The sequence below is a fragment of the Juglans microcarpa x Juglans regia genome, chromosome 1D, assembly GCF_004785595.1.
Source record: "Juglans microcarpa x Juglans regia isolate MS1-56 chromosome 1D, Jm3101_v1.0, whole genome shotgun sequence".
Lineage (NCBI taxonomy): Eukaryota > Viridiplantae > Streptophyta > Magnoliopsida > Fagales > Juglandaceae > Juglans > Juglans microcarpa x Juglans regia.
Genome location: NC_054594.1, coordinates 39489009 through 39516009, shown reverse-complemented (window position 1 = coordinate 39516009; position 27001 = coordinate 39489009). Strand labels below are relative to the sequence as shown.

The following is a 27001-nucleotide window of genomic DNA, read 5'->3' as shown; positions in this document are numbered from 1 at the left end:
ATATATATAAATTAGATTTCTTCTCTGTTTTGTTTAAGGTGAAAATCTAATTATATATATTTATATAGAAATAATTAGATTTATTCTTTGTTTTGTTTAAGGTTAGTCAAGTCGTGTGTTAGAGTTGAGCAGTTCTTTCTGGTTCAGGTTGTCCGTAGTTTTTATACGTTGGGTTCAAATCAACGAACGTGTTTCACGGTATTTCTTCTCTTCGCAACCAGCTGCGATACTGACGTATTTCTGGGGTTATCCTCTCCCATTTTTGTCATCGATCCTATTCTCTTTTTTTTTTTTTTTTTGTGTGGATATGGAGTTCTCCAAGAAAATAACTTGAAACAGAAGACACCATATATATTCATTCTGGTTTTGGTTAAGGGGAGAGATCTGTGCAGAGAAAAATGGCAGGGGGAGGAGAGGGAACAACTTTGGAGTATACCCCAACGTGGGTTGTGGCTGTTGTCTGCAGTGTCATCGTCCTCATCTCTCTCGTTGTCGAAAGAACCCTCCACGGCGTTGGCAAGGCATGCACACACACACACACACACACACACACACACACACATATATATATATATTTATCTTCTAGTTCTCGCCTTGTATGTACGTGTACTAGACCGATCTTTATTCTTCAAATTGATGTTTTTATTTTTATTTTTGCAGTATCTCAAGAAAAATAACCAGAAGCCTCTCTTTGAAGCATTACAGAAGATCAAAGAAGGTCACGCGCGGCCATATCTTCATGTTCCTCGATCTCTTTCTCTCTACACAAATATGCAGTACTTTTTTAGTGGATTTTGGGGAGTTTTTTTTTTAACCATATATCTGATGGTATTTTGAAGGTGAATTAATGCAGAGTTGATGCTGTTGGGTTTTATATCACTGCTGCTGACGGTGTTCCAAGATCGGATTGCCAAGATTTGTATTTCGGAGGTTTTGGCAAATAAGTGGTTACCCTGTAAGAAAGAAGAAGATACTGATGATGATGATTCTTCTTCTTCTTCTTCTTCCACTGCCCATTTTCAAACCTTCTTCAAATATCCCAGCTTTGTTCTTCCTGCGGGGACTCCCCGCCGTCTCCTTGCCCAGGCCTCTGCTTCCACTGAGAGCTGTGCAAAGGTACTGTACTTAGTCTGTTACCTTCACTCATTCTTTCCTTAATTTGTTCTTCCCACTCTCTTCTTCTTTATAAGTCTTTGCCCCTTGTCCTATAATGACCAAAGCTTTCCAAAATTTTCATTTTAACAAGAAGCCACTTGTGATTGACTATAACATGATTAAGAAAGGTCACATTAATTAGTCAGTAATGCTAATTTAGAATTAGCACAAGTCTTGTACAGACTTTTTGTAAAAAAAAAAAAATAGACCCCACTTAAATTTTTTTTTTTTTTTTTTACATTAATTTTTATGGTGTGCTCCACTTTTTTTTATAAAAAGATTATGCGAAATTTGTATATTTAGTATTTGTACAAAACATTAATTTAAGAAAAATGTCAATGAATTTCTATTGAGTTGCCCAGCTTGCATCAAACTCCATGGCAATATTTTAGGTGAATTAATTTTCATGGGGTTGTTTTAACTTGATCATTTCAGTGCACCAATTCAGTTCATATTCGTTAATTTGAGCTTCTTTGAAAAAAAAAATTCCCATATTTTAGGTGAATTAATTTTCATGGAGTTGTTTTAAGCATGTGTATTCAAATTAATGTCCCTTACTCCTGGGGGACACCAGAGCGATTGTTCATTTGCAAAGGAGACATCTGACTTACACCATTGCTAAAAAGGAGAGAATTTTCTTTGCTTGCATTTTGTTCATACTCTTACCTAAATTGATCTTAGCTTCTTATTCTATTATAGTATAATTAAATAATTAAATATATTTATTCTTATCAGTTTAAATTTGTAGAATAAATGATAATTTAATATAATATTAGAGTCGTGTTCTGAAGACTCTTTACTGTACACTTCATCACCATAAAATTAAATATTTCAGGTATTTGAATGGGAGTCTGCCGAGGAGTGTTTTTGGATTTGATATCATAAAGTCTGTATAAAACAAAAAAGTAAATCCTCGTGGCCACTAGACTGTACCATTTCAGTGTGTAATTACCCAGAACTTTGTTTGGATATCACCAATGAGGTCAAGTCAGAGAAAGCAGGTCATAGAATTTCTGGATATTCACATGGAAGAATTTCTGGGGTTTATATTCCAAAGCTCCAAAAAGAACAACTAAAAACAAGTGTTCGTGAACAACTAAATACTTCGGTTCCTTTATCATGTAGTGTTATATAAGTAATGTATCCTCGTCTTATGGGAATTGGGATATAACTCGTAGTTCCAGAGTAATATGCTTTCCCGTCATTGGTGACTGCAAAAGAATTGCAGAGGACAATTTCATGCCCGTTTTAAAAGCTATGGGAAGTTTATTGGTGTCCCACTGTCCCCTCTGGTTAGCAGTTTCCCTTCTTTTCTTCTTAATCTCCTCCTTTTTCCGTCTTTCTAATTGCCTACACGCCAATGTCAGCCACAAAAATGAGATTTTCTACTCTGTACTGGACGAAAAATACCATATATTACATACTTTTCAGGCATACACTCGAAGTCCCATTTGTTAACCACGGTTTGACTGACACCTATTTTGAACTGAAATATCTTATTAGTTTCTGCTTTTATTTACATCGTTTTTCCAGGGAAACGTCCCAATGTTATCTCTTGAAGCGCTTCATCACCTTCACATATTTATCTTTGTGTTAGCTGTTGTTCATGTGACTTTCTGTGCTTTAACCATCCTTTTCGGAGGAGCAAAGGTAAGTTGTCCCTATTCTTGTTCTTGTCTCCTGGAGTTTCTATTCTAAAACCTTATTGTCAATTGTTCTGTTTTACGTTTTCAATGGCATAGATACGTCAATGGAAACAGTGGGAGGATTCTATCTTACGAAAGGAATATGATCCAGAAAGAGGTAATGCTCATTAAGCTAATATCGACAGACTCTCCCCTGTTATCTTCACCTGAACTCTTTTGGGCTGAATAACGGAAATCTGCGGAAAATTCTTCACTATAGATGGACTAAAACGAAAGTTTACCCTGAAATGTGTGGATTTTCTTCAATATCCAACAGCTAGTTGCCTCTGTTTACAATTTTTTTTTTTTTTTTCTCATGAAAATACTGTGCGTGTAGTTCTGAAAACAAAATTTACGCATGTCCAAGATCATGATTTTATCCGGGGACACTATCGGGGTTTTGGCAAGGATTCAGCTTTGCTAGGATGGGTGGTAAGCTTTCGAATCCTTCATCATCAAGTGAAGACTAATACCAATTGTTATCACAACTTCTAAGAAAGCGATTGGTCGATGTAATTGCAAGGATACTCGAAGATAGTACTTATGAACTGTTCTGATCAAGATGTAACAGTATCAATTCTCGGCCTTGCTTTAAAGTGTCTCTTTTCTTCCAGAATGTTAAACTTTCGCTGCTGAAATTTATGAGAAATTACAGAATGTTCAGACTAACCACTTCCCTGTTAAATTTGTTTGATAAGAGTTGGCTTATTGTAGGATTTACAACTTCGGAATGTTTCTCGTTTTATCCATATTCCTAATAGAAAATTGTTGAGGAATAATCTCACATTGCCTGTGGACAAGGTCTTAGGCATGTTTATAAAGAATGAGTAATCTTCTCTTGTAGAACCGGTTTTATGAGATGAGTTAGGCCCATGAATTTCTTCATGGTATCAGAGCCTGCCAGAGGACAAATGGAGACCTATACTACTTATCACGTGACAAGGACCATAAAAAATACTGGCCTGGACGTGAGGGAGGGTGTTGAGGAATAATCACACATTACTTGTGGACAAGGTCTTGCGAATGTTTATAAGGAATGAAGAATCCTCTCTTGTAGAACTGATTTTATGAAATGAGTTAGGCTCAAGAATTTCTTCAAAAATTAACTTATTTTTTCAAAAAAATGTATCAGAAATTTTTTATATGTTCCTTCATGCCAGACTCCACCTAATCTTTTTCCCTTTTTTTTCTGAACCCAAGTTTCACTTAAATATTAACTACTCTGCAATACATGAAAGGCAAGTTTCACTGCATATAAAGCTGAGATTAGAACATAAGTATAAATCGCTCTGAACTTCAAATGATGCAGATAATCTTTCTTGTGCTGTTTACATGATAGTGATGATCTAGAATACATACTTCAGTTCTAATATTTAAATACTTCAGTTACATAAATATAGAAATTCAAACCTTTCAGTTTGTGAGCCTGACTTGTGTGATGCATCAAAAACTTGGGCAGTAAATAAAATGCACTATTGTTTTCTTCTTTTTCCTGCCATTACTAACAACTGATTTCCTTTTTAATGTCCTCATTAATTTCAGAACTCTTTTTTCAAGCAATTTTATGGGTCTGTGACCAAAACAGAATATGTGACAATGCGACTAGGCTTCATTATGGTCAGTGATATAAAAGCTCATTATTTATCCCTTTTTTCCTTAACTCTAAGATACTCTTCCTGAGTTCTTATATGTGTGTGCGCGCATGTGTGTGTATACACACACTTATATGTACATATATATTGTAGACTCATTGCAGGGGAAACCTACAGTTCAATTTCTACGAGTACATGATACGTGCCCTTGAAGCTGATTTCAAAAAAGTTGTTGGAATAAGGTTAGTTGCGATAAGGAAAGACAGGCGAAGTGCATAGCTTCATTAGTTTCTTTTCTATGTTTAGTTTTACTGTTCCTTATGTGGAGAACATGTTATAACGATAACCAATACAGAAGTGTTGGCATGGATGTTTCTGCCCTAGGCTCAACTTCCTTTTTTCGAAAAGATTCTGTGGAAGCTTGAAACCATGTATTCTGCTTGTTTTTTTGTTTTTTTCACGAGTCCTTTTATCCTGCATGTGCTATCTCTCCTTGACAGTAGTAACTGCTAATATGATACCTCGTAGTGGATAGATCTAACTAATTTTCTAACTTCATCAATTGCAGTTGGTATCTTTGGTTGTTTGTTGTCATCTTCTTATTGCTGAACGTTTCTGGTAAGTGCTCTCTCTCTCTCTCTCTATCTCTCTCTCCTCCTCCTAGATGACTGCAGCATTTTTGTTAGTGACAGTATAATTGGTTTTGGGCACATCGTGCGATGTATGGCCTCAGGCCATACTAAGAAACACACTTTTCTAGCTAGAACTTGAATTTTACGGTGAACTATAAGTCAAAATTCTTATTTCATACTGAACTGACTATGGAACGGTATATGACATGCTTATTCTCACTCATAATATGGTCCTTTCACTGGCTTGGAAAGTGGAGTGCAAAGTTTAGAGGTAGATGTTTGTTATCATCCTTTTTTGATGTACACATTTCTCTGGCACACATTGCTCTATCATATTATTATTTAGAAGAACTCCTGGATTGGTGTTCTGAGTTTAAAAGATTCTAATGAACATAAGGCCATGGTCCTGCATCTCTATCAAAAGGCGCCCTCATCACTTCCAAAGCATCACGTGCTCTGATTTTTCTTGCAGGTTGGCATACATATTTTTGGATTGCATTCATTCCCTTCATTGTAAGTTGTCCATCTTAGTTTTCCTTTCAAATCTCCCTTAATTTATGCACTTTGATTAATCACAATGTGTGAAAACTAGACAATTAGGATTTTTTTTTTTTTTTTTTTTTTTTTAATTATAGGCGGAAAGGAAAGTCCAGCAAAGTTTCTATTCACACTTCTCCTTCCTCGAATTTAACCTTTTGATGTCCACTAGCTTGCATGACAGATTGTATCAGAAGCCTCACACAGTTCAAATGCTCACATTCTTCTATGTTGAGGGCGCCTTTTGATAAGAATTGAGTATGCACAGAATATTTGTTTTCAAGGAAATAATTGTATTGCAGCACACTAAGATGATACACGGATCAGTATAACATATATACATGATTTGCAGAATCTATTCCAGGAAAGAAGACTAAAATTAAGGCTAAATTTTCTATCGGTTACAAGCTTAAAACAGAGTCAAATTTCCTTGTTTATTTTCTAGCTGTTGCATCCTTGATTGTTGCCAGATTTGCTGCTCATGTGATATTCAGTTTCCTTTATACCTTTAACAATCTTCCTTTCGGGGTCAAAGTGTAGACACAGATGTATCTGATTTTTTTCTATTCTATTGACCATGGTTTAGTTGTTACTAATGAGTGCGTGATTCATGAAAATTGCACATTTCACTGCTCAGATCATCAGATTACATGTTCATCTAGTAAAAGTCCCAGAGAACATTTGAGGATAAGGACCTTAACATTTTAGTGATTTCTTGTCACAGCTTCTTCTGGCTGTTGGCTCCAAGTTGGAGCATGTGATTTGCCAGTTGGCCCAGGAGGTTGCAGAGAAACATGTGGCAGTTGAAGGGGAGTTGGTAGTTAAACCTTCAGATGACCACTTCTGGTTCCATAGGCCCAAGCTTGTTCTCTTATTGATTCATATCATCATGTTTCAGAATGCTTTTGAACTGGCATTTTTCTTTTGGACATGGGTAAAACATAACTCAACGCTCATTACCTACTTACCAAAATCCATAAAATTTGAAACGTGAACTACAGATGGATCTTATCTTATGCAATCTATTGCAGGTTCAATATGATTTGGACTCCTGCATAATGGGAAAAATGGGTTTTGTCATCCCGAGACTGGTGATAGGGTATGCAAAACAATGATTTACATATGTTCTATTCTTGGAACCATATCCCTATATTGAGGCACAAAATCTTATGATTTAGTTCTATGCCAATTTGCATTCTCAGGGCATTCATTCAGTTCGTCTGCAGCTACAGCACCCTACCACACTACGCAATTGTCACACAGGTTAGTTGGATCACCATTGAAAACTTGCCTTCTTGTTTCAACATATATCTTTATGTTAGGATTCTTGGCTGATAAAAGTTGTTTTTATGGTTCCCTGAAACGTAGATGGGAAGTTCATTGAAAAAGGAAATATTTCCAGAGCACGTACAAGAAGGACTAGTTGACTGGGCTAAACATGCCAAAAAGACCACAGGTTTGAGAAAGGCTGTCAATGGCACTAGGCTTTACGGCTCTACCACTACTCATGGATCTAGCCACGTGGTTGGCAGAGAGACTACTGGTTTGGAAGTTGAGTTGACAGAGGCAAGCGAATCAGAAACTGCAATGGAAGAAGGCAAGGCAGGAGAGATTGAACATGCGAATGTCTCCCATGAACACAAATGAATTGAAGCCCTATAGTCGTTCGAACCTCTTACTGAAGTTAGATACTGTTTTCAAAATTTACTGAATACATGTATAAAGCTCATTGGCTGGCAATCACTAAGAAGAGCAATTGAAAGAAATATCTTCCAAGAATATACAAACGTGTAATATTTCTGGCAAATGAAAAAACAAATTGCCATCCAAGTTTTGGTTTGCTGTCAATACAATATGTTGTTTTAGTCAATTATCATGATCTTTCATATTATGTTTACTATCATGTGAGTGAAAGGCCTCCCCAAAACCCATCACCTGTCAAACGAAACAGTTTATGTACAAAAAGATTTGTCTCGTTTGTTTTCACAACTATTCTTATTTCATATCATTTCGTCTAATCATTACAACTTTTTCAAATTCTCACGTAAAATAAAATAAATAATTCAATTTTTTCAAATCTCTAAACAAAAATAATATTAAAAAAAATATTTTAATAATATTTTATTCAATTTTTAACTTTAATCTCATCTCGTCTCGTCTCGTCTCGTCTCCTCTGCAAAAATATAAAGGAAGTTTAGAAAGCACATGAAAAGGATCCAATTACCCCTCCAATTACACCCACAAAATTAGTGCGTTCACTCGGTAGAAGTTTTGGAATGGGGCGACATGTCTTCTTGCGAAGGTTCCAATCTATATAAGATTCACTATTATGGCGAAAAATCGACGACTATGGTTCAAATGCCACTTCAAAAAGAAAAAATCCAACTCTAAATTGGATTCCACATATTTAGTGGGAATCGGAGGGATGGAGTAAATTTTGCATCCCAGGCTTGGTCATATAATCTGCCTGTCAGACCAGCTGAGAGCAATAAACCATCTAATAATACCAAGGCAAGCTGAGAACACTTCACATTAATAAGGAGAGCCAATTTAAATAATAAATAAATAATTTACCCACATCACATGTAGATAATAATTTTGTAATACAAAATTTTGGAACAAGGAAAGCCATATCCCTCCGCTAGCTAGCTAGCTATATAATAAGCCTCTCTGGTAGTTTACAAAGCGATTTGGGTTTGTTTTCTTATTTCCCATCACCATGCTTGTTTGATGGTCTGAGCTATGCAGCAAAAGATCATAGTTCCTCTCATAACTTCTTCACCATAAACCACATGATGTTTCTATTTCACCAGCCGCTCATTTGTTTCTGGATTTTGGAATTTCGAGAAGAACTGCCACCCTTGTCTTTGTAGCTGTTTCTGGAGGCAAGACTCTTCCGTCCTCCACGCACTGATGCTATGACACGTCGATTCTGCTTTCTCAAACGCTTCGTCAATTCAGCATCATTATTATTCATAGTCTGGTTCTCTTCCTCCTGGAGGTTAAAAAATTACTGTAATGCCTCATATACCATCAATAGCTTCTAATGCATAATAGATATGATTTAAACATATCAGATAAACAATAGCTCTAAATTTACAAAAATTTAGACGCAAAGTACAGCCCCTAATATGTATTTTCAATTCTTATTTGCTATTCTCAATATTTTTTCTATACAGTTGTCTTAACTGTAAGTACGATTTATACATCACATCCACAGTATCAACAATGGAAGAGGATGAATGACGGATGAGTGCTAACATGGTCCAAGTATTTTTATTCTAATCAATTAGTTCTCCTAGTACACATGAGCTCTTAAAGTCCCCAAACTTTGAAAGTAAAAGGACAAGAATCAGCAGTGACAGTAAGTAATAAGCAAAATCATGAAGAATTAGCCGTTAGTGGTGTATTTTTGTTTTAATTGTAGGAACCATATCTAAACAAATCAATATTAACAGGGACTATCACATGGATGATATATCTGCAACATCATGAGTGAGACTGTACTCCAGCATCTTAAAAAGAAAACATTTACTTATACTCCAAACTTCACAGCATTTGATACCACAGAATCAGAAACAAAAGAATGACAGCATACCTTGTCACTCGCATCTGGACATTCAGGTACACTGGTTTGACTTTGACCTGTTTCTGAATTTTCTTGGTTCTCCTCTACTCTGGCTTCTTCATCACAGTGAATTGTCTGCTCTTGCTGAATTTTATTACGTGTTAGCAATTACAATGTTCAATGCCCAAAAAAAGAAGCATAATATTGAAGAATACTCCTAGAGAGAGAGCGATTTCTGGCCAAGCCCAGATATTACAAGATTCTAAGTTATAACTCAACTTTTCACAGCTCAATCAGTAAATATTGTTCCAACTACCCTATAACAAACAGAAAAACTTTAACCCCAAGGAGTTGGCCCAAGTGGTGAAGACCTTGGTCTTAACTACCCTATAACAAATAGAAAAACTTTAACCCCAAGGGATTGGCCCAAGTGGTGAAGGCCTTGGTCTTGGGGTATCACTCCCTTCAAGGTCCAAGGTTCAACACCTCAAGGGTACAAACAATCCTTTGGGGCCACACCTTCTAATGAAAAAGCCAAAGATTTAACCACTTTCGTGTAGGAAAATTTCTGAGGGTGTGGTGCATAGGACTAGGGTTTACTCTGCAAAGGTGGGTCCAAAGGGCTCTTGCCTTGGAGAGGTTCCCCAAAATAAAATAAAATAAAAAAATAAAAAAAACCAAACAAACAAACAGAAGAACTTTAAATTTAGTTTATTCTATGCAAATTCATAGGTTGTGGCAATTTGCATTAACAGTGCTTTCTCTCCAAGCAACACTTCTAATTCCATCTATTGGGTGTTACCATAAGGCCTCAAAACCCCAGCAAATCTTTTGAGTTGGAAGCATAAATAGCTATACTAGAGTGAAACATGAATAACATAACTGCTAAAAAAAGAATAATATATTTGCTCCACCTCTTTTGAAAAAATACCTGATCTAGCAAGTGCAGAGAATCAACACCATTGATATCAGATTTATTTAACTCAGAGTCAGAATTGCGTCCACCATCCTCACTTTCTTCATCGCTCGAATCCGCATCCTTTTCAATCCCTCCTTCAATGAACTATATAAAATAGCAATATATTCAAGACCATTGATAGAGGATAATATATATTAGAAATATATATATTTCAAAATATGCTTATAATGAGCCAGGTACACCCCAAGCCAGGAATAGTCCTAAAAAATTATAAAAAGCCTACAGCATGTCAACATTTGTGGAGCAAGCAGAAAACAACATCCATGAAAGGAGGACCTTTCGGATTCTATACACCCGTTATATCAGACACATCCTCTACAAGGAAGGCAACTGTACCCTGGATGAAAAGCTTTGCAGAAAGAGTACAAAGTAATATATGATGACACCAGATTTGTCTAGTTCAAGAATGAATTGACGTCCACATGCAGAAAGATTTTGGCTACATGCATAAACTCTTTAGGACTTTTTTTTTATCAGCAATATTTTGGAGGGAAAGATTTTCACAGCTTCTGTCTCAATTTCCGTCGTCTATGTAGGCCTTCTGTGCCGTCTGTTGCCGTCGTTTTTCCCTATCTCTGCCTCTGTCTCTGGGGTCCGTCTCTCCGTCATTTGCCTCTATCGCCGAAATCAGATCTATCTCTGTCTCCCTACATAAACGCCGCCACCCTCCCCACTATAGAACAGCGTGTGACCCCTCACCACCGTCACAGATAAGGTCGACGGACCCCCGCGACTCCGCCGAGGGCCGTCCGGCGTTAACCCCCTCTCCGACGACTGGGTTTTTTCGCAAAAACCGACCTGGATGAAGCTCTGTTCTTTTACTTTAAGAAGATGAAGTTGGAGCAGTAGGGAGTAGTGGACATAGGGGGATTTGACAATGACGATGCCCGATGTGGACTTGTCTCAGTTGGAAGGCAAGAGGTGGTTGAAAGTGGAATAAAAAACTTTTGTTTTTACAAAAGAGGGAAGAAATAATTTTCATATTTCTGAACGTAGCAAAAGGATAGCTAAGTTCATGTGTCTAGGGGGGATGACAACTTCGTGGGTGGCTAAGGGGATTGAGGATTGTTTAGAACTTATCTGTCATGAAGGTTTCTTCAGAGAGTTAAGGATGGGTAATAGAGTTTTTATCATTCAACATCATGCTAACACAAGGGACGGCTTTCTACAACTCTCAGAATTCTGGAATGGAAGGAGGAAATGATTGTTGGTGATTCAGGAGGGCGCTAATGGCATTGGATGGAAAGGCTTTCTGCAGTCCATTCGAAGTGTTACTGGGGAGTTTGGAAAAACAATGGGAAGGCCTTCCTCAATCAAAGGTGCTTTGTACGCTGCAGTGTTGAGGTCATTGGCAGGTAGTCCGGTCAAGAACAGCTCAACGGTAGAAGGAAAGAGTAAGGCACTTGTAGGAGACAAAGGCTGTCAGGTGACATTGGGAGAGGTGGATAGGGTCTTGTGGGATGTCAAAGCTCAATTGAAGGGAGTTATGGAGTATGTGAGAGATTTGATGATTAAAGTGGATAAGGGGCTGGACTTGGTCGTGGTTTTTGGCAGTGGGCCGAGCATGGATGAGGGAGGGCGGGGGGTAGATCCTTCGGGTTTGAAGGCCACAAGTGTGCCGGCAAAGGGCGTTTCAACGCCGTCACAGATTGGGTCGTCGGATGCTGGCATCTTTGTCCATGCCAGTGTCACTATGCCTCCTGAGGGAGCTGTAGGACCTCAATTACCATATGCAAATGGGGTTGGTACTTCTGTCCAGGGTTCATCCTTAGTTGAAGACGGGGGACCCTCCAAGGTCTCGAATATTTTGAAAGAAACAATCAAACCTCTTTAGGAAGATGCAAACGGGGTTACAAAACGTAGTGCTTCCCCTTCCTGTCTTACGGAGGGAACAGTAGGGCCAGACAAAGTGACACGACAATGATCGTTGGGGGGTGGTGCAAAGTCAAGCAATATTGGTGGTGGGGAGGAACCTGTAATGGTGGCAAAAACAATGGACACTAGCGGTTTGTCGTTGGTGCCTCATGTGGGGGAAGGTTTGGAATCGGGAGTGCAGTTCGGTACGGTGGCTGGAGATAATGTCGTTCCCTTAGTTTTTATCCCTCCGTTAAACGATATAGCGGGTTCACCATCAGATTGGGTTCTGAATAAAGTTAACGGACTTCAGCAACTCCTGGGGCTTTCATATGGAGAACAGGTAGAATATGAAGATCAATTTAAAGCTCTACTCACTGCGATTGAGGCGAGTCACGCGCTTGAAACCAAATCACATTTTAAGAAAAACAAGGAGTTAAAGCGTCTTCTATGTTCAGTCAACTACGATGCTAAAGGAGGTAGCTCAAGTCGAGGGCAGAATAAAGGGAGGGCATTGTGAAGACGATCTCGTTGTGGGATGTTCGGGTAGAGGATTAGTTTTATGGAAACAAAGGGTTGGGGTTGGGGACGTGTGTCCAATTCGGGCTTGGTGTATTTTGGGTAGGTTTCATGGGATTTTTGAGTCATTAGGGGCTCTCTTGTATGGGCTAGGTGTTTTCTTATATAAGTCCAGTGTACTTGGTGACTCCTATTGATTTATATATATAATATTTTTACTCATCAAAAAAATATACATATATTGTGGAGGGAGAAGAATGAAGATTAAATTGCTGACAAAACAGAGTAGGTTCAGCAACATGAAGTACTTCCAAAGTGCGCCCACTGTAGTAGAGTGATTGGTCCTAAAAGTTAGTATTAAATGAACATCAGAACGAGAACACAAATATAGGTGTGGGGAAGACAAGGGTAAAAGGAAAAATGTGTGCAACCACGGAAAGAGTTAGAACCAATACAGCAAGAGATGACAGGAAAACTATGGTTATAATAAGAACAATATGTTTTTTGATAGGTAGGTTATGATAAGAACAATATTCAGTACAAGTACCTATGCTACTTAGATGTACAGCCATCCCTCCTCAGCCTATCTCTGTGAAGTGGTAATGGAAATTCAATAAAACATACTTCAGCATACCTTCTCAATGTCTTCTTGATCCTTTCTAGTAAATCCACTAGCTGCAAGTTCCTTGTCTAGAAAACCAACACCTTTTGCTATTGAAGAAAAGCGAGGCCTGCCACTTTCATCCGTGTCTACCTCTGAACCATCATTTTCATCTGGGCTTTCTTCAAAAGATAGGTTGAACCTACAAGACAAAAAGAGAATGATCAGGCATACGTAACTTTTAAAAGAATAATTAAGAAATTAGCACATATCCTAAACTTGAAGTTAGTTTGCATATATAAAATGTAACTACACTGTTTAATTAAACAAGGAATTTCTAGTGATTTAGATCTACATACTCTCATTCAGCTCTCTTAAGGTTTTAAGTAAAAAATTTTGGTCTTTCTTCCAGAAGGTATTGCACCATGTAATCATTTCTTCTTTGAAACCTTTTTTTATAGGTAATAAAATTGAAATAAATGGCAACAAAGTCTGATATTTTTATATTTCTACTTTCTGAGGTTTCTGTGGGACTACTTTTGCACAGTGTGTTCCCTATTCTCCTCTTTGAAAGAATTTATTTCTTGATTGAAGGCTGAGGTATAAAACCTCTGAGAAATACTCCTGACATCAGAAAGTGCTAAATGAGAACACACTTCTTACTCTGTGCATTCATAGTTTGGTATCGACCGTCATCGATTTTTTCTTCTTAGTGATCCTTCTTCTTACAAGTATACAGAAGAAAGTTTAAGCCAAACCCCCTCCCCCAAACGAAAAAAGAAATCCTACAGGTGGAGTTCAGTATTCCAACCTCTTAAAGTATTCCAACCTCTAAAAACCAAAGCCCTACTCCACAAAACTGATCAACAGGTTATCACTTCAATACCATACAAATAAACAGTTAGATATAATATATTAAAGTTATAGTGCAAGTGTACTTGGGATATGCCTTCTTTTCTAATGTATAAAACTTCTTGATTACCTATAAAAAAAATTATAGTGCAAGTAATTTTCACGTTCTCATGAGTGCCCCTTCTTGCAATGGTACCATAATTCCTATGCTCATTCCCTTGTCTGCTCTCTTTACTTTCTTTGTGCACAGGCTATGCCTACTTCATTCATATCAATAATATTTATCTCTTACTTATCAAAAAAAAAAAATTCTAAAAGCACTATTACCATTTATACAGTGCATATTGGTCCGTACCACAATAGCAATGGATGGCATAATTATTGATGGCATAAATAGGTTATTTAAAAGCAAAGACTGAAGTTAATTATTAAGAACTGGTTTGATTAATGGTAAGGTTGCTTGTCAGTAAAAGGGTATGTCAATATTTCTCATACAGAGACATTTAAATAAATGGCAGACTATGAAGCTTCCATCAAGAGGAAGTAATGGACTTAGAAAATATAGGGTTTTCTCCTTTATTTAATTTCATCTGGATAACAAGAAACAATAAATGTTGTTATATCCATTAAATTGCCACACATTTCATAAACATTCACGTAGGCGAAAAGCAAACCCCAAACAGCTTAATAAGAATTAGACTTCCAAGATACACACTGACCTCTTTCTGAAAAACTTGAAGATGCATTCAACATCACGATCAAAGTACCTGAAAGATGAGAACATATTGAGATACAAAAGAACTTCATCTGTCATCCAAATCACGAATATCAAATATAGCAACTAGATATTATAAAAAGCAAATGATCAGATATAAAATCAATAGGACGAAAGCATAATACATCAGAATATATGGCATTTCTTACATCTGCGCATTACGATGGTCCATAGATACCATTTGTGGAAAATCAATCATGGTGACCTTCTCATCATCATCTATCTACACCGCATACAAATTGACAAATAATTAGTAGTTCACCAGTAAACTGAATGAGGAAGCCGATAAGAAATTTTCCACAAAAAGCATCATATCAATCCAACGAGGGAGTTGACAACCATGTGTGACAGATTAGGTCATTAGGAATATGGAGACCCAATATAAGTTTAATAATAAGAATACAGCTCTTGAGATGCAAACAGAGTGCCTTAATTGCATACCATAATATTGAATTCGTTGAAGTCACAGTGAATGAGGCCATGTTCTGCCATACGAACAACAAGACCAATGATCCTTTCAAAAACCATATCTGGATTTTGCAATTGCTTAACCTGGACACTGCATTATATACAAATAACTGATAATTAGTACTCTTTGATTTACATGTCAAAAAAAAAAAAGTACTATTCCATTGCTCAATGAAATTCCATTGGTGTTTTTCTAGTAATTCCAAAGCATGTAGGCAAACAGAAGAAAACAAAGGAAAAAAGAGGGGAGGAGGGTGAAGGAACCAGAAGAGGACATGTCAAACAAAGAGGAGCTCATTGTAAAATTACCATCAGTTCTTATATCTCTTATCTCATTTTTAGACCGTTTGTATTCTATTTGATTGAGAAGTGGTGGCAAGGATAGGCTTTGTTGGGCTCTCTCAAAGTGTGATGTGTTTAAAGTAAAATCTTTTAATCATGTTCTATATCCCCATGATGGGATCCCTTTTCCATGGAAGAATATTTAGAAACAAGGCACCAAGGAGAGTAGCTTTCTTTGTTTGGACAGTTGCTTTAGGAAAGATCCTTACTATAAATAACTTGAGGAAGAAGAGCATTGTAGTGATGGACTGGTGTAGCATGGGTAGGAGTGAAGAAACAATAGATCATCTCTTTTTGCATTGTGAGGTAACTCTTTGGAATGCAATACTCAGTTTGTTCAGTTTAGATTGAACATGCCTCGTAGCATGATGGAGCTTTTGGCATGTTGGAAAGGAAGGTTGAGTTTTACTTAGAAAGAAGCATGGTGGAAGATGATCCCAGGTTGCTTATTGTGATATACATGGAGAGAAAGAAACGACCAGTGCTTAGGACAAGAAGAAGACAAACTGGCCCTTAAGGGTTTCTTTTTTAAAACTTTGTATCATGGATGATTGCTCATTTGGTGTGTTTCTTTTCCTAACCTTCAGGACTTTATTATTTTTTCTTCTTCTTTCTATCATGTATACACCCTTTGTACTTGGAAAACATCTTTTTTATTAATTAGTTTTACTTTAAGAAAAATAAATCAGATTCTAAGGTCAAAATACTATTTGTACCTCAGATGTACTAACAATTCATATTAGACACCATAAAAAAACCTTTTACATCTTTCATTTCAGATTCATGGACAAGGGTTGTATTTCTCCCAAAGTCATAACACATTTTTTTTTATATAAATGCAATATAAATTGAGACATGAACTGGGAAACCAATGGGTAAAATAAATAAGGAACACTCACAGAGGGTAACCTTGGACGAGTGACATAATCACACAATGCCTATTACAGTCCACAGCATGTGGAACAGGAAAACCGTGTTCTTCCAAAGCCTAATTGAGCAGAACACAAGTGTCAGGACAACACCTAATAACATCACAATAAATCGATTAAAAAAAAGGTAACACACACATGGAAAATCAAAGCAGCGGAGAGAACCTTCATAAAAGCAAACTCTTTGAGTGCAGCAAGCCGAGACAGATACAGCCAATTATAACTAGTACGATGCCTCAAATAGTCACGCTTAGATTTAACAGCTCTAAAAGAAACTCTACCGAGTCTGTGCAACTTCATTGCTAGGACTGTACCATCTTCAGTGGCAACCTCAAAGATATCTTGAAGAAAACAAACGAACCCATTTAAGAATGTCATCAAGAAATGCAAACATATACTAGAAAAGGTAACGCATTACAAGGCAAGAAAAGATACCAGACTCTTTTCCAACCCCAATTTGACGACCAACAGCCACAAAAACTCCTCGGTTAACCATGGTCTTAATAGCAAGAAAATCATAACCCAGGTAGGTGAGCCGAAACCCATCATCTAGATGCACATAAGCAGAGACACTCAAATCAGGCATCAAAAATAGAAATAAAAAATTGTCGTGAGCTGTTCCATCAAAATTAAAGAGTATACGCAAGCGCAGCAAACTCACATTTGGAGGAGTCATGATGCAAGAGCTTATGCTTTAGCAGATTCTTCAAGACTTTGTAAGTACCCCCGTGTCTACATCATGCAAGGATTCATATACTATCAAAACAATACATAATACTTGAAGCATAGGAAGTATTACTGGCTAAGGAGTTAAGAATAGAAATCAAGAGAGCGAGTAGGTGAGATAGATATATCATATATAGCTGGAAAATAAAGTACAAGTAACGGGAAAAATAAAAAAGAAGATCATACTTTTTAATCGTAAACAAAATTTTATTGAGCATACAATAGACAAACGCCCGAGTACGAAAAAGAAGATCATACTTGAGAGAGGATATGCTGTTCACGAGTTCTGTAGGCACAATTTCATGCTGAAACCAAATGATAGTCAGATTTCAAAACATTAAAAAAAAAAAAAAATTGAAGTGTAATCCACACTGATAAATAAGAAATTGACTAATATAAATAAGTACATTGCGCATTCCCATTTCGACCGCGGTGAGAACTCTGAAATCATCCTTAGAGAGATATCTCAAGGCGTTCACGTCCAGCTTCATTGCGACCGCTACTGTGGAGGAGAACCGACGCCGCCGCTGCCCAAAGATGAATGCGCTGAAACCCAAGGATTGATTCACCACGAGGTTGGTTCAAGTATAGTGAATCAGAGCCTGAGATCAGGCCGGAGATGGAAAACGTATGAATCCTCGGGTTAAGGACCGACTGTTCAAGGACTTTATTATAGAGAGTTAGAAGCGGTAGCGGCCGGGGAGGGGGAGGGGAGGGGGAGGGCGAGAGGGTGAGGGGCGTAAGGTTGCGTAGGTTATAGGGTTTTGTAAAAGTGTGTCGCACTCTCCGCACACTTCAATGCAAATTTTTTTTTTTTTTTTTAAACGCAGTACAGGTTGTGCTGCGGCTCACCGTAAACTAAATATATATTTTTCCTTTGTAAAAACATAATAATAATAATAATAATAATAATAGAAAATAGAATCGGTGACGTTATCGTTATGGACTCCCAAGGGCATATGACAACAGGTGTGGCCTCGTGCTCGACCAGTATCCTTCTGCGAATCAATCTCACACCGCACGTTCAATATATTTTATCTCATTTTATTTAATTATTATAATTTTTTAAAATTTTTAAATAAAATATAATAAACAATTTAATTTTTTTAAATTTTAAAATAAAAATAATATTTTATTCAACTTTCATATCAATTCATCTCATTTCAAACCACTATCTAAATCTGTTAAAGCACTAGCATTAGTTTCTCTATATGCATCTTCAAATTCGTATATTTTAAAAATTAATTTTACATATCAAGAAAAACTTTCACATTAAATTATGCATTTTTAAACCAAATAATAATAAAATTTTATTTTTTTATTTTTTTCTTAAAATTATTATTTTTTATATATTTTACAATTAGCACTATGTGTTCAAAAATACAAATTTCATATATCTAAATATTTCCAATTTTATATATAAAAATAACCAATTTTATCAATAAATATTAATATATACTAAAAAATATTTTATATCATTAACTTAATACAAATTTCATATATAAAAATCATCTTAATACAAATTCTACAGAGTTAATTTTAATGGGTAAGAGAGAGAGAAAATATTAAAAATAATATCTGGAGAGTGAATAGTACTTCTTCAAACTTGAAGAAGTACTATTCATAATTATGTAAAAATTTAGATATGCATAAGTCAATGTAGATGAATTTGACGACATATTATACAAATATGAAAGTAAAGATAAAGATGAATAAATCATTACTAGTTCTCAGTAAGTAGATTCTGCATGCTTTTTTTTAAAAAAAAATATCACTATTAAAAATTTACTCAATTTAAATTGAAAATATTATTTTTCATTTCATATTAATATTATTATTTTAATTATTATCATTTTAATTATTTATATAGCTATGGTATGTGAATAATTGAATTTTGTCTACATTATATTCTTGTTTAACGTCTTTCTTCTTATTATATTGACGTGTTGTTATTTTAAAATAGAGCAATACTTGAATTATTTTATTTAAAAGTAATTCGATCTAATGTTTGATAGATAGTATTATATTAAGGTAATGGAGTAATGTTGGAAGCAGTTTTAAGATATGTCATCACTTACATTTTTTTTTTTTTTAAGTGAGACGCATCATTAAAAAGTAAATTTCTTTCGTGTAGGTTTCGTGTCTATCAACTTTTTTTAAAGATAGTGTGCACGAGAATTATACAATCTAGTATTGTATAAATCATTTCTCAATAGAAAATTATTCATATCAGCCCATTGAGAGATGTGCTGCGGTGAAAAAATAAATAAATAAATAATGTGTGGTGTGCTGCGGCTATAGGCTGATGCGTAGAATGACTCTTTCTCAATATAATGAAATCAAATTGAAAATTTGTAAGTTACTAAACATTTTCGCAAATAAGATAATGATAGGATAGTTATATAGTTTTTGAATAACTATAATATAAGGTCTCGGCACCGCACAACATCTACTTGAAATAATTTTATTTGTAAAATAAATTTTAAATTTTGAATCTTATAAATTAAATTATATCATATGAATTGTGTGTGATGTGAAAGAGTTAGAATATCATTGCTCATAATTTGTAGTAAGACGCTGCTGCTACTAGTCATCTGAGTGTACTCCTCAGATTGGATCGCTTGACTTGGCAGTACCGACATTGTAATGTTATATAAAAAAGACAACATAAAACTCTTTTTTTTTTTCTTATTATCACCAATATTAATTTATTATTATAATGGAAAGCATATGTAGAATGATTGATCACCAACTACAAACGATCATCAAATTACTTAATAAACTACCAAATGTACTATTCAATTTATTACCAAACAATAATACTGCCAGAAGTTTCGATCATTCTCCCGTATTTCCAAAATCATGATTTCATTTCTATTTTGTTGTGCCAAAGAAATATCACATTCTTAAATAATTTGAAGAGAAGATGGCTCATAATTGAAAAAAAGGAGTATTACGTTCTGTTTTTTTTTTTTTTTTTAGTAATATCACACTGTCAAATTCAGCGGTCCATCTAAGCATAAACTCAAATGGCCAAGTAGCCTTTTTCCTTCTTGGTATTGTCATAAATTAAGCTTTTTATAGTTAAAATGGTTACAATCCGCCTCAAAAGGCTTACTCTTCAAAACCTATTAATTTACTACATTGTCGTCATCTATAGAAACATGGATGCGGGGAAAAATGATAGGGAAGTGAATATTTTTTTGTAAGAAAAATACAAGATGTACAAAAGAAAAAGGGTGGAAAACCGAGAAAAATACCACAGAAAGGCGATTTTGATACACTTTTCGCAAGAGAGATGCGATCCTGCGGCTGAATCAGAATGCGATGCAATGGGGGCAAGGGAAAAACCACTCACAAAGAAAGCAGCACTGAATCCAGGGATTGCAAAGACCAAACAGCAGGTGGGGCAATGAGGAACAAGTCATACAATGCAATTCTAAGTAAGTTTCATTTCAAAGCTGCCACCATAAGTGCATCTTCTGATGCATGTCTTAAATACACATCGAGTACGTATGACAACAACATTTTATCAAAATAACATATGGTCTAAGACAGCAAAAGAAAACAAGACAGACGAGGCATAATGCCACTTTCTTGACTGGCAACTTTGACACTCTTGAGGAACTTGGAATAAAGCAGAATTATCATTTCAAGCACCAAAAGTAGTGTTCGTCAATCCTCATTCTTCTGCAGCACTGGCAGCACTTAAATCCACACTGAGGTCAAGAATCTGCTCAAAAATACCAACCAATTATTATTTAAAACATGGCGAGGTAGAACAGGCACATCCAACAACTGATACAAGTTTGTTTTTTCATAAAACAACTTTCTTTTTTTCCAAAGAAAATATTCTACTGGCCACTCAAATAGTTTTTCTTACTAAGTATGAAAAGCTTATTCTCATCTTTCAATGGCCAAGATGGCCCTTCCTAATAATTGTTGCTCAAAGCAAGTAAAACCTGGCCCTGATCAAAGATTATTTTAAGCAGTTCAACTTGAACATTACAGTGAAATTACTAGGCCAAAAAACTGTCCAATCAACTGTGATGGTTAAGACTTTCCTCATCATGTTCCATTGCGTTATATAGGTGCTCCATTTTTTGTCAACATATGTGATTAAGGTATCGTGATTTATAAAAATGGATATGCCTACAAGCATGTCCATGACATAAATGTGGACCTCAAGAGATGACTTAGTAATGGACAGAGGAAAAATTAATAAAATTCACTACCTTTCCAGTTATCATGCTATACATGTTGAGTACATCCGTGACAGTCGACTCGAAGTGTGTTGTTGGATCATAACTCTGTTAAATGTGAAAATGAACTTTGTTAGCGTCCATCACTTGCTAAAAGCTGCACAAGTAGCAATGGAATCAAAGCAAACATCAAGAAAACATTATGAGATCACTTACTGTGGATATGAAGCAATTATCCAGAGAAGGTTCATTGACTGGTTCAAATCTGTCATAAATATCAAAGAATATCTCATCGACAGGTCCCAGAAGGTCAATTCCTGGCTTAAGTTCAGTCTCAGGATGATCAGTCTCTGCCTCTGCTGATACAAATGAAATAAATTTTCCCTTTGGAGCAACATTGTGGGAATAAGAGCAACAAAAAAGGTACCTGCCCAACCAAAGAAGGATACAAAAACTGAGCCTCCAAATAAAACATAAGAGAGGAAGAGTAACAAAATAAATATCCAACAAGTTATTGCTCCAACAATATATGCAATCTCCGACATTTTAAACATCTTGTCTGGGTTTTTTTTTTTTTTTTGGGGGGGGGGGGGGGGGGGGGGGGGGGAGGGAGATAATGCTAGCACTATGATCTGGCATGCTGAGGGTTCCTTCTGGCACGAACAATATAGAGAAAAACCGAGAGATACATCAAAGTGTCCTGCAGGGAGAGGAGGCACTTCACATATATAATCGCATGTGAAAAACATAACAATTAAGATGAATTGATGAGAAAATATAGCATTCACATAGCTTTCAATAGATAAACTGGTCATGTGAATTTTTTCTGCTGAAATACATTATTTGAAACATCCTCTGATAGACCGAGTGAAGTGGCATCAGCGATTCAACAGTATGTTCAGGGAATAACCGTCTTCTCATAAAAAGAGCAAATCGGCAAAGTGAAGAAGAGTTTTCAACATAACTTTGAAAATGATAACACGGCAGAAAGATCAGTGGACTGAGAGATTGGAAAATTCGTCAGACATACTTCCAAACTTTGTTCAATATTCCTGTCTAGGCGCCAAATAAATTGGAACAGATACAGAGGGAACTTGTTGATTGGAATTTGACCAGTTCCCTATCAAAATGGAGAGTTTGGTGTTGAGTTCAATTAATATTTGCTTAGCTCCATACTCCTAAGATCTTAGTGTGACTAGATGCGTCCTTGCAAAAATTCAATGTAATTTCTTCTGGAACTTTCTTCCACAACTAAATTTTGATACATTTAGGATATGACTGTCTATATCCCCAGTGCATGAGTTAGTCTCAAAAGAAGGCTGCGAGTTTTCATAAGATATCCGGAAGCTTAATTAATCAAAAGTTCCTATTATCATCATCCTATTTTTTTATTTTCCTACTCCCAGTAAAAGAGTTGGACATCAACTTGCACCCAGGTTATTGATAGATCCCCAATTCTGTTGACAAAATTATGTGCTACTACATAAATGCATTCATACATGGTGAGAACTCTTTTTTGGGGTAATTATATAACAAAAACCCAACATATATCACACGATTAATTTTTCTCAGAAGCATTGCATGAGAACTCACATGTCTGATCTGCGTCCCAACTGCTTCTGCGGCAGGATAACCTGCACTGAAGGAGAATCGTTGGTGTTGGGGATGGGTGGCTCATTATGGCAATTGCCCTTGCAACCCGGCCAACCTTCCTAACCTGTTTAAAATGCACAGCTTTTCGTGAAGCATGCAAAATTCAATGTCCTCTGTCTTCAGAAAGGAAAGAGAGCTTTGGGCTCTATGATAAACTCTTTCCAGATTCACCATGTATCTAATGAAAGAAGTTCCACTGGATATGGTAGAAGAAAAAGAAGAGGGGTGTGAAATAGTATAATTATTACCTTATTTGGCAAGTATGAAGGATCACAAACAACTTTTTTGCACCTAGCAGTTTCCCCTTCTGACGTGACACCAACAACTTTGCCTTCCTCATCGAACTCAACCTGGCATCCAAATTAAAACAGAAAATCTAGCCCCTTTATCGAACAAACACAATAATTCTCCTCATAAAAAAAAAAAGAAAAAAAAAAGAAATGCTTCAACAATAAATAAACCAGACCAATGGTAAGTGCAATGACATAGATAATGTTTGATACAAGACAGGTAGTAGAGGAGTTACCTTACACTCAGGCTTGTTCAACATATATGTCCCACCATAAACAGCACTAAGACGTGCAAATGCCTGAGGGAGAAGAAATTGGCATTAACTGAGTGAACTTCCCTAGAACCCCAAATTTATCAAAAGAAGAAGTCCAAGGGAAAGATTGGTGAGGTGGAGAGAAGGAGAGAGAGACCTGGGGGAGCTCTCCCAATCCATACAAAGGATATATGTATGGGGATCCTCCTTGAAAACGTGCAAGGGACTCCTCATAAAGCTATAACACAAGTGAGAAACAAAACAAATATAAGTGGCACACAAAACTGCTAAGCATTCAATGTACAAGAATCCAGGACAACAAAGAAGAATTAATTATCAACCCCAAGCAGTTTTCACCTTTATTCTCTTCACGGTATCTAGTGCAGGTTCATTGAGGTAGCGATCATCTCTGTGAAGCGCTAATGCATGACCAATAAAGTCCACAGTGTTGTCATCAAGACCATACTTTCTGTCAAAATGCCCAGGGTATAGTGAGCAAATGGGCTATAATGCTCAATATGTTCAAGAAAAGAGTACTGTAAACAATGCCATCAATTGAGACCACCTACACTCTTTTGAAAAACTTTAAAAAGAAAAAATATACAAATTATGAAATAAGAATTCAAATTTATTACTTCCACTTACGAACTTCATCCAAAATTATCCAATTAGATTAAGGTATCGTTTGGATTCGAAGATGAGTTGAGATGGGTATGAATAGTAGTGAGATGGGTTGTGAATAGTAGTGAGATTTGTGAGTTAAAGTTACTGAATAGTAGTGAATAGTAGTGAGATGAGTTGAGATGAATTGAGATGGGTTGTGAATACAAACCGGGCCTAAAGGATTCTATGGGTTCGCCTGCCCAATAATATTTTTTTAGTAGTATTTAAGTCGTTATGCTTCAAACCTCATTTTGTATGACATTACCCAACACAAAAGGCAGGACGACCTATACATACAATTGGATATCTCAAGACACGATGCAAGAAAGCAAAATGTACAGCAAATGCAAGGAGCAAGAGCTTACGCAATTAGTTCTCTAGTTTTCACTCTGGTCAAGTCCATCCCATCATGTGTTTTGGGATCACTTTCAACATAATCTTGAACATAAATGAAGAACTTGCGAGCTCGGCGCTTTTCAAATATACCCATCAGTGGAGATTTGAGTGCCTCCATGTCAGTTGCTGGAACCTTGTGAATCTATAACAATGGGTTTACTCAACAGCAAAGCAAGTTAAGATCAAACATAAAAGGTAAGCAACGTGGAAAAAAAAAATTCAACATCTCAGGAATAAGATTACACCTTTCCTTTATTGTAGACGAAGCTACCATCAACAGCTTTGAAGTACAAATACTTAGTAACATCTGTATGAATGAGTACGCGTACAAGAGTGCCATTTGCCATCATAAACTGCCAAACGATAATTATTCAATATATCAAAGGAAATTGAAACATAAGAGAATCATACCCACAGTTGGTGAACCAAATGAAATCAGAGATAAAGAAAGAAATAATACATAAGAAAGTAAACTCATACCTTAGGAATCATGTCCACATTATAATCCCTACTAGAGCCTAAATGTGCTGGAGGCTTATCATTGCCTCTGAACCTCTTCCAGAGCTGAAAATAAGGATAACTAAAACGGTAAATAAGTAATCGAATTTTAACAAATAAAAGAGGAATATTAAATTTCAGACACCCAAATCTCAAATAAAAAGTCAAAAATAGGACCTGAACAAGATTAAGTGATGTTGATTCGCCTCCATAATAGTCATTCCTATCCATGTGCAGGACCTGGTTCATAAAATATGAATATCAATGATTGCAGTGCAATCAACATAATGATATTAATCGCCGCTTTAGAACAATGATATTCACCCACTACTGCATCCCGTGAATTGCATGGAGCCCACAAAAAATACAAGATAGTCTATAAGAGCATAAATACAAGATAGTCCAATGAAATTAAAAGAAACCATGAAAATGGAATAAGCAGTATTCAGGCTGACAAACACATTTCACAAACAACCTCTAGACTTCCCAGTCGGTCATGTATTCCATTTCTTTTTCAGTAAGTAAAATCCTCAATAGCCCACTTTGATACGAGTTATTTAGTTGGCCACATCAGCACAGTTGACTACAAATCCATTTCTTGCTAAGAGGAAGCTGTTACCTGGATCTCTTTCAATTTTTCGGGGAAATCGCAGTGCTATAATCGGGTTTCCAATCGCAATCGCAATCCAGATCTCAAATAAAAAAATTCAAAGCTACATACAGTGCTGTTGGCTAATTGAAATGAGGAGCATATGATTACAAAACAAATGGACATGCAACCGAAATGAAACCGCCATATTAGATACAGAAGCAGGGGTTTAACCCAGCAGATCCGCGGCGGTCAAATTCAAGTCTCGGTTACCCTTATTCGATCTTAATGCAAGACCCATCAAAATGAGTAATAAATGGGAATTGACAATAGGAATTAACAATTGGGAAGAAGAAAAGAGAGAAATCTAACCTTGAGGCCATCAACGGAGAGAAGGCCGCTAAGGATGCATTCCTTGAGACCCGTACCCAAAACTACGACGTCATACTCTTCATCCATGGCGATCGAATCGCTTTGGCTTCCCGGATAGATCCACGAACAGACAACCAGAAATACGAAAAGGGAAGGAGGGTAAGGGTTTAGAGGTTTGCGAGCCAAATGTTTCTCAAGATATATATACTCCCACACTCTTGTTCAGAGAGAGAGAGAGAGAGAGAGAGAGAGAGAGGGGAAGAGGTGATACTTTGTTTGATGATGGAGGAAGTGCTCAAATGGGTTTTGCTTGACTGATGACTCCAATTAATTATGCCTAAGGAAACTTCTAAAGTGCAAAGACGCGAGAATACCTTTACAGGCCAGCCATCAGTTTACATTTCCGGCCAGTCCAGATTAGATATCTTATTTTTAAGTTAAGGTGAGGTGAAATGATTTATAAAAATATATCATTTATAAAAAGGTATGTGTTTATATAATGAGATGATATTAAGTGGTTTGTAAAAAATAATGTATTTTGATAATGATATGAGATCACATGAGTTTAACATTTTGAGATTTGATAAAGAGGTCTCATCAATTATTAAGAAGTATTTAATTATTTAATGAAAAATATTATAAATATATTAAAAATAAGTAATATTTATTATTAATTTAAAACCCATAAATATTTTAACTTTTTCAAAATATATTTTTTATAATTGACCGTAATTATTTCAATATTCCCAAAGCATTTCTTTGTTAAACAAAATGTTTTTCTAATTATATATTACAATAAAATATTCCCAAATATTTCCAAAATTATTTATTTGTTTTTCTAATTATATATTACAATAAGATAAAAAATTC

At 36.1% G+C, this 27001-nt stretch overlaps 3 protein-coding genes and 1 long non-coding RNA gene across 7 annotated transcripts; 1 reads left to right on the top strand and 3 right to left on the bottom strand.

Annotated features, from left to right (window-relative positions):
• The first annotated feature begins 140 nt into the window (after window positions 1-140).
• Window positions 141-7409, top strand: LOC121256966 (MLO-like protein 1). 4 transcript variants are annotated; one of them, XM_041157810.1, is made up of 14 exons: window positions 141-521; window positions 661-718; window positions 854-1116; window positions 2689-2805; window positions 2898-2958; window positions 3178-3272; window positions 4383-4457; window positions 4586-4674; window positions 5001-5050; window positions 5537-5577; window positions 6326-6535; window positions 6633-6700; window positions 6804-6819; window positions 6924-7176. In XM_041157810.1, exons 1-14 carry the CDS (start codon window positions 399-401, stop codon window positions 6960-6962), a joined length of 1305 nt encoding a protein of 434 aa, XP_041013744.1. In that variant the 5' UTR covers window positions 141-398; the 3' UTR covers window positions 6963-7176. The 4 variants fall into 4 exon arrangements, with proteins under 4 accessions (XP_041013744.1, XP_041013736.1, XP_041013721.1 ...); XM_041157802.1 differs by having other exon boundaries at window positions 143-521; window positions 6804-6855; XM_041157787.1 differs by having other exon boundaries at window positions 158-521; window positions 6804-6864; window positions 6970-7409.
• A 696-nt stretch (window positions 7410-8105) lies between these two features.
• Window positions 8106-17975, bottom strand: LOC121256957 (serine/threonine-protein kinase rio2). The gene is made up of 13 exons (XM_041157775.1): window positions 17622-17975; window positions 17473-17519; window positions 17150-17220; window positions 16924-17037; window positions 16654-16829; window positions 16459-16547; window positions 15191-15308; window positions 14899-14972; window positions 14694-14741; window positions 13156-13324; window positions 10101-10232; window positions 9200-9313; window positions 8106-8596 (listed from the first exon to the last, which is right to left on the bottom strand). The coding sequence occupies exons 1-13, from the start codon at window positions 17703-17705 to the stop codon at window positions 8408-8410; spliced, it is 1425 nt and encodes a 474-aa protein (XP_041013709.1). The 5' UTR covers window positions 17706-17975; the 3' UTR covers window positions 8106-8407.
• A 2666-nt stretch (window positions 17976-20641) lies between these two features.
• LOC121256944 (guanosine nucleotide diphosphate dissociation inhibitor 1-like) lies at window positions 20642-26552 on the bottom strand. The gene is given in 14 exon segments (XM_041157756.1): window positions 20642-20947; window positions 21450-21524; window positions 21633-21843; window positions 23010-23082; window positions 23085-23133; window positions 23318-23419; window positions 23596-23658; window positions 23771-23851; window positions 23971-24082; window positions 24642-24814; window positions 24918-25025; window positions 25153-25236; window positions 25348-25410; window positions 26132-26552. Coding segments are annotated over 14 exon segments (1332 nt in total). The 5' UTR covers window positions 26219-26552; the 3' UTR covers window positions 20642-20896.
• LOC121256952 lies at window positions 22200-23003 on the bottom strand. Its single transcript, XR_005939139.1, has 2 exons — window positions 22447-23003; window positions 22200-22329 (listed from the first exon to the last, which is right to left on the bottom strand). It is a non-coding gene; the product is annotated as an uncharacterized LOC121256952 (long non-coding RNA).
• Window positions 26553-27001: the final 449 nt, after the last annotated feature.

Bases quoted from the DNA above. Each gene is read 5' to 3' on its own strand.
- LOC121256966 (XM_041157787.1), top strand. From the start codon at position 399: ATGGCAGGGGGAGGAGAGGGAACAACTTTGGAGTATACCCCAACGTGG. The intron at 1,117-2,688 runs GTACTGTACTTA...TCGTTTTTCCAG, and splicing joins CCACTGAGAGCTGTGCAAAG to GGAAACGTCCCAATGTTATC. The intron at 6,865-6,969 runs GTTAGTTGGATC...CCTGAAACGTAG, and splicing joins ACTACGCAATTGTCACACAG to ATGGGAAGTTCATTGAAAAA.
- LOC121256957 (XM_041157775.1), bottom strand. From the start codon at position 17,705: ATGAAGCTGGACGTGAACGCCTTGAGATATCTCTCTAAGGATGATTTC. The intron at 14,742-14,898 runs GTAAGAAATGCC...CTCATCTTTCAG, and splicing joins GACCATCGTAATGCGCAGAT to GTACTTTGATCGTGATGTTG. The intron at 9,314-10,100 runs GTATTTTTTCAA...AATAAAATTCAG, and splicing joins CTCTGCACTTGCTAGATCAG to CAAGAGCAGACAATTCACTG.